General features: G+C 42.4%; 6 protein-coding genes across 6 annotated transcripts; 2 read left to right on the top strand and 4 right to left on the bottom strand.

Annotated features, from left to right (window-relative positions):
* Nucleotides 1-20: 20 nt before the first annotated feature.
* SJAG_01538 (meiotic spindle pole body protein Kms1) lies at nt 21-3,229 on the bottom strand. Its single transcript, XM_002172754.2, has 3 exons — nt 2,871-3,229; nt 2,398-2,819; nt 21-2,349 (listed from the first exon to the last, which is right to left on the bottom strand). The coding sequence occupies exons 1-3, from the start codon at nt 2,931-2,933 to the stop codon at nt 1,062-1,064; spliced, it is 1,773 nt and encodes a 590-aa protein (XP_002172790.1). The 5' UTR covers nt 2,934-3,229; the 3' UTR covers nt 21-1,061.
* Nucleotides 107-1,254, top strand: SJAG_01537 (siepin). The gene is made up of 3 exons (XM_002172753.2): nt 107-351; nt 420-869; nt 913-1,254. The coding sequence occupies exons 1-3, from the start codon at nt 209-211 to the stop codon at nt 1,052-1,054; spliced, it is 735 nt and encodes a 244-aa protein (XP_002172789.2). The 5' UTR covers nt 107-208; the 3' UTR covers nt 1,055-1,254.
* Nucleotides 3,230-3,384: 155 nt separating the features above from the next.
* SJAG_01539 (NADH dehydrogenase) lies at nt 3,385-5,038 on the bottom strand (the record flags this gene model as incomplete). Its single annotated transcript, XM_002172755.1, has 2 exons — nt 3,385-3,518; nt 3,673-5,038. 2 exons carry the CDS (start codon nt 5,036-5,038, stop codon nt 3,385-3,387), a joined length of 1,500 nt encoding a protein of 499 aa, XP_002172791.1.
* A 73-nt stretch (nt 5,039-5,111) lies between these two features.
* Nucleotides 5,112-8,157, bottom strand: SJAG_01540 (Cullin 4). Its single transcript, XM_002172756.2, has one exon. The coding sequence runs from the start codon at nt 7,803-7,805 to the stop codon at nt 5,616-5,618; it is 2,190 nt and encodes a 729-aa protein (XP_002172792.1). The 5' UTR covers nt 7,806-8,157; the 3' UTR covers nt 5,112-5,615.
* A 205-nt stretch (nt 8,158-8,362) lies between these two features.
* SJAG_01541 (plasma membrane alkali metal cation/H antiporter Sod22) lies at nt 8,363-10,786 on the top strand (the record flags this gene model as incomplete). The annotated part of the gene is made up of 2 exons (XM_002172757.2): nt 8,363-8,486; nt 8,661-10,786. The coding sequence occupies 2 exons, from the start codon at nt 8,363-8,365 to the stop codon at nt 10,784-10,786; spliced, it is 2,250 nt and encodes a 749-aa protein (XP_002172793.2).
* A 455-nt stretch (nt 10,787-11,241) lies between these two features.
* Nucleotides 11,242-12,790, bottom strand: SJAG_01542 (dipeptidyl peptidase). The gene has a single exon (XM_002172758.2). It carries the CDS (start codon nt 12,584-12,586, stop codon nt 11,312-11,314), a length of 1,275 nt encoding a protein of 424 aa, XP_002172794.1. The 5' UTR covers nt 12,587-12,790; the 3' UTR covers nt 11,242-11,311.
* Nucleotides 12,791-12,844: the final 54 nt, after the last annotated feature.

Genomic DNA, 12,844 nt, shown 5'->3' on the forward strand with positions numbered 1-12,844 from the left:
GTATATATGCTTATCTCTTACCAGTAATTGCGCGAAATTACGACTAGCATTCGGTTAAATATAACGTTATATCAACTTTATTGTCGTTTCAATGACGTGTGATGAGTTCGAATACAGTTGTACGACAGAAAAGAACCAAAGAAATGCAATTTCCGTTATCAAGAGCTACTTATTGAGTTCGGAAGTTAGATGACGACGTTTCCTAAGAATGGCGTTTTTACTGAAGCTTTTTAAGGCTTCCATGTTCTTAGTTGCATTTTGCTGCTTGTCCGTACTTAGTTCAGTGTTTTATTCGGTCTTCTACAATTTGGTCATTCCTAGTTCATTAGTAACATATAATGTTCATTTTGAGTGAGTAGTTCATGAATGGTGACAACTGTTAATGAATTCGAAACAATTGCTAACACGGCGATCGTTAGGGAAGTATCAAACTTAAAGGCCACAGTACCGTTGGATGCATCTGTGCTAGGAAAGGAAATTCCTTATACTGTGGAACTTGAATGGAGCTTTCCAACTTCCGAGACGAATGCTCAAATTGGCAATCTAAAGGTTGACCTTGCAGTTACTGACAACAGAGGCTTCAACGAAACCACTTCCAAAGTGGTTGTCCTTCCATACACTTCGTCCTATCTAAAGAAGCTAAAGGTATTAGCTTTAGCGCCTTTGTATATTACCAACATTTTGAGAGAGAAGGACAGTGCAAGGGTGACACTCTTTCAATCGAAGATTTTACGACCAGCGTATTACGGGCATGTCGTCAATGACTATGGCAGCTCAAAGCAAGTGACAGCTACTCTTCAGGTGGATTCGAGTAAGCTCGAAATTTACGAGGCAAAACTGCATTTTGTGCCCCAAATCAATGATGTTCGGTAAGTGTCGAGAATTGAAAATGCATGTGTGACTAACAAATAGTTCATTTATGTACAAACACCGCATAATCAGCTTCTTCTTTTTGTCTTCCGTTTTTTGGTTGACGAGTTCGGGCAGCATGCTTGTTATCTATGCTGTAGCCTACTCAAGATTCCGACAAACAAGTATGAAAAAGTCTGTATGAAGCATCTTCATGATGGTTGGATAAGGGAATTGTCGTTTGCACTTAAACTGTAATCGTTAGAATAAGCCATGCGGACCAAAAATAAAAATGTAACCACGAAAAAGTAAAGAATGTATAAATGCAGTTGAGGCTCTGTAACATAGAGCAAGTAAGAATATAAATAAACAGCTTTTTGCAAAAGTGTTGGGGCCTCAATGACAATATGAGGTGACGGTGCTTGCTGTGAAATGGAGGCCGGTATTGGTAACGGCTCTTCTTTTTCGATCTTTTTTTCTACAAACGGGTTTGGTTCATCAGAGTCAAATTGATCATTAACGGCTGCGGTTACGGCCGTAACAGTGTCTTCAATAAAATGTAAAGAAGTATCCTCTATTATTGAAGATGTGGTATTTTCCTCTAGTTCTTCGTCTTTCTCGTCCTTAAGACGATTGAGCGTTTCCGTTAGTTTTTCGATCAATACGTGTTGATCAGAAAGTTCTTTTGAGAGAAGATTATTAATAATAATAACTTCATCTGGGACCGATTTCGAAGTTGATGGCGACTTTGTTGCTTGTTGACACTTCAGTTCGGATAGCTTTTCTTGAAGTTCACGAATAAACAGATCCTGCTGTTGCATGTAAACCGTCAAGTGTTTTGGAGTCTCCTGTGAAGAAAGAGATGGAATGGATAGCTGAACTACGGGTTCGGTAATCTGATGCTTTTCAGACCGGGGATGATGCAATTGAGCAATTTCTTGTTCTAAAGCTTGCCGTTTCAGCCGTTCAGTGTGAAGTTCATCCGTAAAGGCTTGAATTGCCTCTTGGAGATCTTGCTTTTCATCCTGTATTCGTCGGAAAACTTCTTCATCTAGGGTGCATTCTTTTAATGTTCGCTGTAGTTTTTGACATTTTGATTCCTCATGACTTAGCCTTTTTGTAGCGTCGGCTAAATCTTGTCGTAGCAGTTCTTGCTCCTTTTTTAATATCTCATACTGTTCATATACTTCCTTATTTTCGAGATGTGATGTTTCCAACTGCTCCTTCAAAGCCCTTAATTGAGTAGCCTGCTGTTGAAGCTGATTCGTCTGAACGCGTACTTTTGCTGTGAGACCCTTTGCGACATTGGAAGCTTCATGAAGCTCTTTTAATGTACTTTTGTAAGTGTTTTCTGTTAGTGCAAGCTCATTCTCCTTATGCACCAATTCATTCCTCCATCGATCACGCTCTTTTGTAATCATGTTCAGTTCTTCTTGAACTTCTTTTAGCCGCAGTTCTGCAGATCCATTATTTGTTGAAGACGCTTGTGGTAAATGGAGACTGTTTAAGTTAGAAAATCGTTTTAAAACAATACACAGGCCCACGTACTTTGGAAGAGGTGTGGATTGAGCAAGGATATTCCGCCTAGGAGGTGTTTGAAAGAGGTCTTGTCGTTGTGAATGGGGCAGCGAATTAGCAAGGTCCATAGGCCGACCGTTATACATATTTATATGCATACCAGAAGGCATTGGTGAGGGTGAATCTGGACTTCCACGTATAGATGATAGTTCTGAAATCTCGTAAGATTCATTGTCAAGTTGGAGGTTGGGAGGGCCGAAGACAGCAGAGTTGTTTCCCGTTAGTTTGTAAACAAAATCTTTAAATTCTGATTTTGTGACATAAAGTTGCTCATTTTGCTGGATAAAATCCTTTGAAATAGCCCGTTGTCTTTCGTTGAGGAGTGGAAACTCATTTGAATTCTGTGACGCTTGTAAATCGTCAATTACATTTAGGAAATCCTTCAGTGAGACCTAATAAACGGTGTTAATTCATGCTTCAAAGAAACCATGCTATCGCACTACCTTTCCTTGGTTTTTATAGTCGTACGCATCGAAAATAATGTCGAATTGGTACGATTGCTTCATACTACAGAAAGTGTGAAATACAAGGTCTTAATAACCACATATCCTATCCTGTACGACGTTCACTGCTTCCCCTAACTCAGCTAATGCTTCCGCAGTGTTTTATAATAGAATTATACACCAATTAAGCTGCAATTGGGCAATGTTGATAGTGCGCGCGTTCAAGCAGGTCGGTAATATGCGTCGCTACCAAAATACCAGCTTTACGAGAAGTACCAAATTCAATATCAACGCTGAACGACAAAAACACCGCCCTGCAATCGGACCCTCACATAATTTAAAGACACTAGTTGTTTTACAAGCTCCAATTTTCAATACATTAAAATCATGAATAAACATTATTTTACCATACAGACAGTTGTAACACCAATGATAGTAACCAGGGTAGTAATGGTAATAATAGTACAGACGTCTTTAATAATCATAAGCATTAAATAGCGGTAGTTAATAACAGCTAAAGGGAGGAAATATCCCTTCCGAACATGTTGATACGCATCCAGTCAAACGCAACGTTCGTCCGGTTGCGAATCGTATCCAATTCAGAAAGGTACGTCGCACGCCAGAAGTAAAAGGCAGGGAGGCCATGTGCTGCATAGACTTTGTGAGAAAACGGTAGAACAATATCAACAATGGACCTATTGTCACCAACATAGGCGAGTGTACCGCTGTGTTGATATACAAACGGTTTAAACAAAGCATTTCGCGCATGCTTTTTGATTTGCTAAGGCAATCATTTCGTTACCACTCAGATTTTGGATGACAGGAGTTTGCTGCAAACTTTCAACGTCTTTAAATGTGAGGCGAGCAAGTTTGTTAAGCTGTTGACCCAAGTAAATGCCTTGTTGTTCTGCAACTTGAGCGGTAGCTGCGAATTGAGTCGTGGTACAATCTCCAATAGCCCAGACATCCTTCAAGCCCTTCACTTGCATGAAATCATCAATCATTAAACCGCGTCTATTAGTTTGTTCCGGAAGACTGGAGATGAGAGATTGAGTGAGTTGGCGGGGCTTGTTTCCTCCAGCCCAAACAAGTAAGCCGTATGGGATGGTCTTTTTGGTCTTATTGCCTTGATCGTCAGTGACTTCAACATGCAACTCTTCTTTCGTCGCCTCTTTTAGCGCGGTACGTGTTTGAATGTTTATACCGGAGTCGGCAAAATGCTTTACAGCGTACATCCGTCCCTTCTCGGTGAACATGGGAAGGACAGAGGGAAGAGCTTCCAGCAAGGTGACTTGGAAATCGTCTGCCAAATCAGGGTACCACTTCTTTAAATCATGTCTGATGAAGTCACCCATTTCAGCAGAAAACTCCATACCCGTAGGACCTCCGCCAACGACAACTGTGTGTAAATAACGCTTCCTTTCTTCAGGACTCAAACCGGGCAAACTGGCTTGTTCTAAGCACCGCAGAACATGAGCACGAATTTTTTGCGCATCCCAAACTTCCTTCAATTGGCAGCCGTTTTCAAGAACGCCTGGGATACCAAACGTCTGGACATCGGCTCCGATAGAAAAGACAAGATAATCGTATTTAAGTTCCTCTTCAATCTGTTTATCATCCGTGGTCACAGCAGAACGGATTTTAAGGACTTTACTTGAAGGGTCGATGTCTGTACATTCTGACCGAATAAATCTGACTTTATTAGACTTGTGACGAAGGAGGTACCGTGTAGGAGTTATAATGCTGCGTGTCTGAACAGCGCCAGTAGCCGTGCTCGGCAAAAGAGACGTAAACAAAAAGTAGTTCCTGGGGGATACAACGATGACATTGTACTGCGATGTATCCAATGTTCGTAACAATGAAATAGCACCCCAACCTGAACCCAGAACGACGAGCGTTTTCTTGTCTGGATCGGCCTCCGGCTGTTCCACAGCAGGGTTCTTAAATCTGTGAACTCGATAACCGTAGTAAGCCAACGAAAGCCCTGTAACACCAAAAAGTGTGTTCCTTATGGTCTTCCAACGTGATCGTGTTGCATTTGGCTTGAAGTTTCCAGGGAACGTTTTAGCATCTGTACTTGCACGACGAAGAAAATTCGAACACCCTCGATTGCACAAAACCGAATAAAAGGCTGAAAACCTCCCTAAAGAAATGCTTGGAGATTTCATATTTGAAAGAGAGTAGGCTAGAGCTTCAAGCCTTGCAAAAAAGGAGCCAAGTCGTAGATTCAACCAAGGAAGGAGTATTAAGATATCGTAAAGTTTAGAAATATAACTGTTAACGAAAAATGTTACCAGCGGGCAATATCAACAAACAAAAATTTTGTTACATCATAAAATGACACAATTTTTGCGTTCTGTTACGGCACTTGACGTCAAAGAAGGATGAACTTCACAGCCAAGAGTTGACCAAATTAGCAAGAGGGAATGAAACATCCAGAGAATGAAACAAAAAGGAAAACAAAAAGATGAAGAAGGGAAGCTGTGTGTCTAACGTAACGAAAACAAACAATTCAAAAGAGGGAAAAATTGCTGTCAGAGAGAGCAATGTGGAAGAAAGGAAGAAGAGGTAAAACTAGACGGAACGGACTATATCAAATTCCCAATTATACGGCATATTCGTATAACGGAGAAGAACGCTAAAGCATTTAAACCACAAAGTTCTCAAGTATCCTTGAATAATACTCTTCTTCTTCCGACAGCAATTAAGTTAAACGTAATATCTGTCACTTGCACTCCATTGCTATTAAGCAACGTACGCAAGGTTCGTATCGTCTGTACGCTCAATGTATTCCTTCTCAATGAGTTTCTCAATGCCCTTCTTAACTTCAGAAAGGTCTGGTTTTCCTCGTATTTGCAAATAGTCCATTGTTTGTCGCACAAGTTGGTTGTAAGTCATAGTTTTATTTGCTTTCATAAGACGAACAACACAGGCTTGGAGTTCGAATTGTCGATCACGAACAACTTCCTCTTGAACGCTTGCCTTTTCTTCTTTACTTTCGCGAAGTTGAATCTGGTTGATTTTTATGCGGAAGTGAGGATTGGTAAAATGCTGGTTATAGAAAAAACGATGTTCTTTCGTTATTCGCCGGCTCTTAGGTTGCATAAGCAGGGGTCGAACGTGGGCACAACATAGAGATTGTAATGTGCGCGTGAGATCATTGTCGTTCAATTGCGTTCGTTTCTGAATGTCAACGTACGACAATCCTTCGTCGCCAACATCGTTAAAGAGCAAAAGAACACAGGCCTGGAACAGGGACACGCTCAACTCCTTACTTCCCGATGGGAATTCTGCTTTCAGCAAACAATAACACAATGCCGGCCGCCAGGCGAGTCGGCGTGCCGTCTGCTGAGAAAGGTAAAAGTTCTTAAAGATATCCAAATCGGTTTCTAGTTCGGGGGGAAGAGTAATAGTGGTGTCTGGGTACGTTGGCCAGTATGCTAGAGAAAGTACATTCACGAACAGATCGTAGTGCAGAGATCGTCCAAATTTGGACTCCTTGAAGGACTTTGAGAAGTCTTTGGAGAAATCAACGTCTTTAAACATGCCTTCGAGTGAATGTGTAAATGTACTACCGCATTTCTCCTTCAACATCTCAAGTAACTTTCTCTCATTATCGGTATTGGCAGACTTGTTTAACAGTAAACGTTTGGCCACATCACGCTTATAAAATGCTTCAAATACATCCTTGTTTGGCAGGTAACGGAAAATGTCTAACAATTCTGCGCACACGTTATCGAACGTGTTGTTGCCGACGACAGACTTCGTAGACCGCATTAAGTGGTCGATGTATTTTGCCAGTAATTCAGCTGGTTTCTCCCTCCGCGTAGAAGGAAGACTGCTGAGAAAAGTTTCAAAAGACTTGCGCATGCTGTACGACAGTGCTTCGTCTCCCAAAAACGCATGTTTCAGTACGTCTTTCAAAAAGATATGAATCTCTAGTAATTCAGATATGAGAGAGTCATCATGGTTAGGATCATTAACGAGAGAAGAACCCAACGCGACAATTCCCTGCGACCAGGGATCACACAGCAACTTTGTCTCGTCCACCCTTTTTAAAAGTGTGTACAGTGATTTGCAAGAGTCTGTTTTTCGCTTGAGTACGAAATCCTTCAAACCGGGTGTCATGCTGGATATGTGTTGGGACACTAAACAGCGGTCTAAAACAGCATTGACGTCTACTAAGACATTGTCGGCGAACATTTCGTGTACGATATCTTCCTCGTGCTTTAAACACCGCTCGATGTATAGCAAGAACTCATCCAGGGGCACTTTTTGCAGCTCAGCTTGGGATGCCGACGTATAATTTGTTTCTAGCGAACAGAGGTACATCGGAAAAAACAATTTGTCAAATAGATGAGTTTGTTGGAGCATTTTAGAGGCGTCTTTTAACAGTGTCTTGTCGACATTATTGCCGTTTCGTAACTGCTCAAATAAGGATGTGAGTTGGTTCAAGAAGGGAACACGAATTTCATCAAAAGACATGAAGTCGTCACGGAAAAGGGAGACAGAAAACTCAAGTATGGACGTTTGGCCGGCTACCCGAATCAAGTAAGCTCGGTCCATGTAGTAAAAAATGTTGTGAATTAGCTCAATACGTTCGGTCCACTGCCTCCAACAATGGATGACGGCTTTACAGCTTTCATCAACAGCCGTAGATATAGATGCGAGAGCAAGTTCTTTTAGCTCGGCGATTCCTTTCTGACAGTGCCGAAGTAAAAGCTCTAAACAGCTTTCCGTTTGACCTGCACGTACCAGGTTCTGAACGCCGACATAAAGTTCCTGGTAGCCACTGTTCAAGCCTAGGCCTGACATAATAACGCTAAGAGCAACGTCTAGTTTTTTCAGCGTGTCATGGTAATAATTCTCTTGACGCTCTTTCGTTTTCTTCGGATCAAAACCACGAACAACGATTTTCTTAACTTTTCCCTGCATTGAATGATTACTGAAGTGTTGTTTGGAGGATGCTCGGGAGCGAATTGTTCAGGAACTGTTCTTTTGAGAGAATTGTTCACAAATAAATATTTCTATAGCAGAAGAAAGGAACAAATGGGGAAGTGTGGAGGAATTTCGTTTAGTCTAGTATTTCACAGAGGCAATTATCTCCGTCTCGTCGTCTTGTCACTTCGTTCTAACGGTTTTCACTTCAGCGCTTGTCGCCGGGAGAACAGCCTACTCCTTCTGTGTTCTTCCCTGCCGAGTGTTAGTTTTCTTGGAATTGCTGATAGAACAGATAAGAAGATAAGTTTATTTTTATCTTAGTGGGGTTGAGTGTCCATATTGCTGCGATAATACCCCTCTCGCCGAGTAGTTATAACCTTAACCTCCACCTAAACGTCACCTCCACACTTCCCCTGCTGCGAGGTTTAAGTTGGTTTATTTTGTCGTTTCGAGGGAATTCGCTACGATATTTGCATTTCTTATCATATTCGTTGGTTAACCTTGCATTACTGCGAAAATTTCATTAAAATAGGTGCATTCTTGGTATTTTTATGGCTTGGGAACAGCTTGAGATTTCCAAACCTCATTTAGCTTATGCTATCATTGGCGGATTCACATCATTGTTTATGCTATGTTCGTCTATCATTAAGGAGAAACTGTATCTCGGTGAAGCAAGTAAGTAACTCGTACACATGCTGTGTGAAAAAACAAATCGGACTAAACAACGACACCCGGTTGCCATTGGTAGATCTGGTTGCCGTTTTCATCTTCTTTGCATGATTTCACTGCGTTTCGTTGTTTTTATGTCCTATGTGTATATAGGAAGTGTTGCTAACGAGTTAATAATAGGTGTCGCTACAGCTATTGGCTTAATTTTTGGTCCTCATGTAGCAAACCTGTTTAATCCTACTACTTGGGGCAATGTTGACTACATTACGGAAGAATTGTCGCGTATTGTGCTTATTGTTTCAGTTTTTGTTGCAGGAGTCGAATTGCCCAGGGCTTATCTGCTTCGCCACGCTCGAGGCATGTTCATAATGCTTCTGCCCATCATGATTGTAGAGTGGCTCGTCACTACAGCGTTTGTGTATGCCCTCATTGCACGATTGAGTTTTCTGGAATCGCTTGCTGTCGCAGCATGTGTCACAGCAACTGATCCCGTATTAGCATCGACAGTCGTAAGCAAGGGTAAGTTCGCAAGACGTGTTCCTGGTCATTTACGAAACCTGCTTCTTGCGGAGTCTGGTTGTAACGATGGCATGGCAATTCCTTTCTTATACCTTGCCGTGTATTTGCTTATTGAAAAGCCGGCCAGTCATGCAGGACGTGATTGGGTGCTGCTTATTATTTTGTATGAATGTACGTTCGGTGTCATCTTCGGAGCTATCCTTGGCATCATTGCTCGCAAAGCGATTAAGTATTCCGAGCGTCATGGACTTATGGATCGGGAGAGTTTTCTCGTGTTCTACTTTGTGCTTTCGCTCTTTTGTGCCGGCATCGGCACAATTATTGGAGTCGACGATCTGTTGGTTTCTTTTTCTGCCGGTGCAGCCTTTGCATGGGACTCGTGGTTTCAGAAGAAGACGGAAGAATCGCATGTTACGAACGTCATTGATTTACTTCTTAACTTGTCTTTCTTCGTTTACTTTGGTTCTATCATTCCATGGTCTCAGTTCAATTCGCCCGAACTGGGTCTGCCCGTATGGCGGTTAATTGTGCTCGGTATTTTGGTACTTTTGTTTCGTCGGATTCCAGCTGTTTTAATCTTTAAGCCTTGGATTCCCGAGCTTTTGAATTGGAGAGAAGCCCTTTTTGCTGGCCATTTTGGGCCAATTGGTGTGGGTGCCATTTACACTTGTATCGTTGCCAGAGCCGAACTTGAGTCCGGCCATACTGTTCCTGAAGTCGACATCTCAGATGAATCACATCCTCATTACTACATTATTCAAGTGATTTGGCCTATCGTGTGTTTCTTGGTTTTGAGTTCTATTATCGTCCATGGCAGTACCATTGCCGTGTTCATGCTTGGAAAGCGTATTAATACATTGGCTCTTAGTTTCACGCAGACAAGAGACTCGCACTTTTTGTGGAATCTGCCTCGAATCCGTCAGGGACAAAGTCTACCTCTGCGACGTTCTAAGACACAGGCCAAGAGCGAGCGTTCTATCCAGCAATCTATATCCCCGGAAAATCGAAATTCTATTCACCAGGATCTCCTTTCTCAACCCGAAGCTGCTCATGTTTCGCCGAGCTCGCCTGAAGTTCACGGTCTTCGGCACACCGATTATGAGAATGTCGACACGTCCCCTCAACCACCAATTATTGATATACAACATTCAAACCCGAGCAGCGATGAGCGTGTCAATAGTAGCTCTCAGGAACAGTTTCAAATTGGCGATGATATTATCGTTGAAGATGAATCTGGTAACGTAATCTCCCATACAAAGTCTCGCGAACCTGAGATGGAAAAGGAAGAAGAGGAACCAGAATGGCCTTCCAAGAAACCAAAGACTTTCGTTGGACGGTGGTACAGAAGATTCATGGATGCTGTTAAACGAAACATGGATGATCGGTTTGACGGTGTCGAAGACGAGGAGAATCGTATCGGCAGACCGACGGATTTGCGAAAGATGAACGACGATGTTAATGCTGATGACTATTCGGATCGTGAAAACAGTGTTGAGCGGCGGCGCCGTGAGCAAGTACTTCAGACATTGGGTGACAGTGATGATGAGGACTCGTATCTTGCACCTCCTACCCAAAGCAGATCAAGAAGACCATCCACAGTTAGTTCTCGTTACTCTCGTACATCGCGCACGCCGACACCGACTCCATCGTTTGATGAGGCCCATCAAACCAGCGAGGCTTCCAATACTGGTACTACTGCTCCCCGTGGAAATATTCGTTTTGTGAACCTCGTTCCTCCTAGTCAGTATATGCACCGACGTTCTCACTCTGGGTATACTGAAAAATAGGGAAACCTATACCAAAAAAAAAGTATGTTTATGATACCTACTAGTACTCTACCAAATCTTTTTGTGAAACATGCACACCTTCATCCTTGGACATTGTCTTTGTGAACTGTACATACATAAAGTTTTAACGTTATTTTAATACCGCAAGCGCGATCAACGCCCGTTTGTCCTGACGAATAACGCTGTGCGCACCCATCTTTATTTTTTCGCCTTTCTTCCATTCGGTATGTATCGGCCCGAACCCTCAAGCACCTTTCCTTTTCTTCTTTTTCTTTCTTTTGTTTTGTTTGTTTTGTTAAATACTTGTCATGTGTTCTTCTTCCTCTGGATGGTTGGTCATCTAGAGTGTGTTTGGAAATTACATTCTTCTATCACTACGTGCTGTAGTCCTCATTCGTAATAATACTCGATACTAAACAGAGCCTGCCGTACATAGTGTAATGATATTCTTCTTTGGTAACGTGAAACAAGCATTGATTCATTAATATCGTATTACGGTGAAGGAGAAATGTTAATTAAGTAATCCTAAAAGATGCCCGAACCATCAAACTCATCTTCAAACTCCAAAGGGGGGTCTTTAACAAGGGCCGTAGCCTTCTCTGTCTTATGCCAGACCCGAAGAAGGTTGTGACCGGCAATACCCATCAAATCGGGTATACTAAGACCCTTTTCGGCGAGTCGAATGAACAAATCCGGATATTTGGAAACATCTTCAAGACCTTTAGGGACAATTTCAATACCGTCGAAGTCCGCGCCAACGCCGATATGTTTATAGGAGCCAGTAACCTTAGCAATGTGCATGATGTGCTCCACTACCGTTTCCAAGGTAGCATTGAGGGGATCAGGACTAATAAATCGGGGGTAAAAGTTGACCATCACGATACCATCCTTCTCCGGAATTCGTTTCAAAACATCGTCTGGGACGTTTCTAGGGTGATTATACACCCCCTTGGCTGAGCTGTGTGAGAAGAAGGCAGGGGCAACAGAGATGTCAAGTGTCTGATGCATAACATCAGGAGTAACATGAGAAAGATCGACCATCATACCCAGGCGATTCATTTCTCGGACAAGTTTTCGTCCGGCATCCGACAGCCCACCGTTCGTATGATTGCCATGAACAGCAGCATCGGCAAAAACGTTGTCACAGTTATGAGCGAGAGTAGCATAACGCACACCCATGTTGTAGTATTGACGAAGCGTTGATGCGCTACCGGCAATTTGATGCAGGCCTTCAATACCCATCATGCTTGCAACCTTCTTGCGACGGGAAACGGGAAGCACCTGTTCGCTCCGAGTAACAAACCGAAATTCTTCGGGATAAGCTTTAATCATGCGTTTAACAATGTCGATTTGTTGGAACGTTTTATGAACGGCTTCGTATTCGCCCGAACGATTCCAAGGAAGACCAGCTGCAGGGTCAAGAGCAGGGCAGTCAACATATAGAGACCAGAATTGGCCTTTTAACATTCCCTCCTTGATGCGAGGAATGTCGGTATGACCCGAAAGATGATCATACATACTGAAATTAGACAAATGGTACTCGTAGGTTTCACGAACAAAAGTAGGGAAGTCATTATGGCCGTCAATGAGAGGTGAAAGTTTCAATGCAAATAAAGCTCTATCCTTGGGAGAATGGAAGAAGCGGCTTGAGCGATATTTCTCAACTTCTGAAAAAGTCATTCCAAGAAAGAAGATACAAAACGCCGCCGAAACTGCAAGAACAACTTTTTTAGTAAAGACACCATTTCTTCTTGCTTGCGGAGGGGGATTCCCAAGCATAAGGTCTTGTTTTTCCGTCATTGCTAAGAAATAGGTCAAACGAGAGGAAAAGTAGTTACAATGTAATAAGTAAGCAAGTGTGTTAGGAATTGGAGAACAAAACGTGTGGTGAGCAAATTGGACGTGCGCGCCAAGATATGAGCAGGTGGGTGAGCCTTATTTCGTGATTGTACATTTTTGATGTAATGATAGTATGCGTTATTTACTAGTAGCGCAAGATAGCAGAATGAGGCAGACAGAAATAAACAGCCATTCGGTTGCTAATTACAGGAGTTAGAT

This window comes from Schizosaccharomyces japonicus (assembly GCF_000149845.2).
Source record: "Schizosaccharomyces japonicus yFS275 unplaced genomic scaffold supercont5.3, whole genome shotgun sequence".
In the NCBI taxonomy this organism is placed as follows: Eukaryota; Fungi; Ascomycota; class Schizosaccharomycetes; order Schizosaccharomycetales; family Schizosaccharomycetaceae; genus Schizosaccharomyces; species Schizosaccharomyces japonicus.

Coding starts and splice junctions, on each gene's coding strand:
- SJAG_01537 (XM_002172753.2), top strand. CDS start 209: ATGGCGTTTTTACTGAAGCTTTTTAAGGCTTCCATGTTCTTAGTTGCA. Junction 352..419: donor ACATATAATGTTCATTTTGA/GTGAGTAGTTCA, acceptor GGCGATCGTTAG/GGAAGTATCAAACTTAAAGG. Junction 870..912: donor CCCCAAATCAATGATGTTCG/GTAAGTGTCGAG, acceptor ACTAACAAATAG/TTCATTTATGTACAAACACC.
- SJAG_01538 (XM_002172754.2), bottom strand. CDS start 2,933: ATGAAGCAATCGTACCAATTCGACATTATTTTCGATGCGTACGACTAT. Junction 2,820..2,870: donor ACTATAAAAACCAAGGAAAG/GTAGTGCGATAG, acceptor ACCGTTTATTAG/GTCTCACTGAAGGATTTCCT. Junction 2,350..2,397: donor CAATCCACACCTCTTCCAAA/GTACGTGGGCCT, acceptor TAACTTAAACAG/TCTCCATTTACCACAAGCGT.
- SJAG_01540 (XM_002172756.2), bottom strand. CDS start 7,805: ATGCAGGGAAAAGTTAAGAAAATCGTTGTTCGTGGTTTTGATCCGAAG.
- SJAG_01542 (XM_002172758.2), bottom strand. CDS start 12,586: ATGACGGAAAAACAAGACCTTATGCTTGGGAATCCCCCTCCGCAAGCA.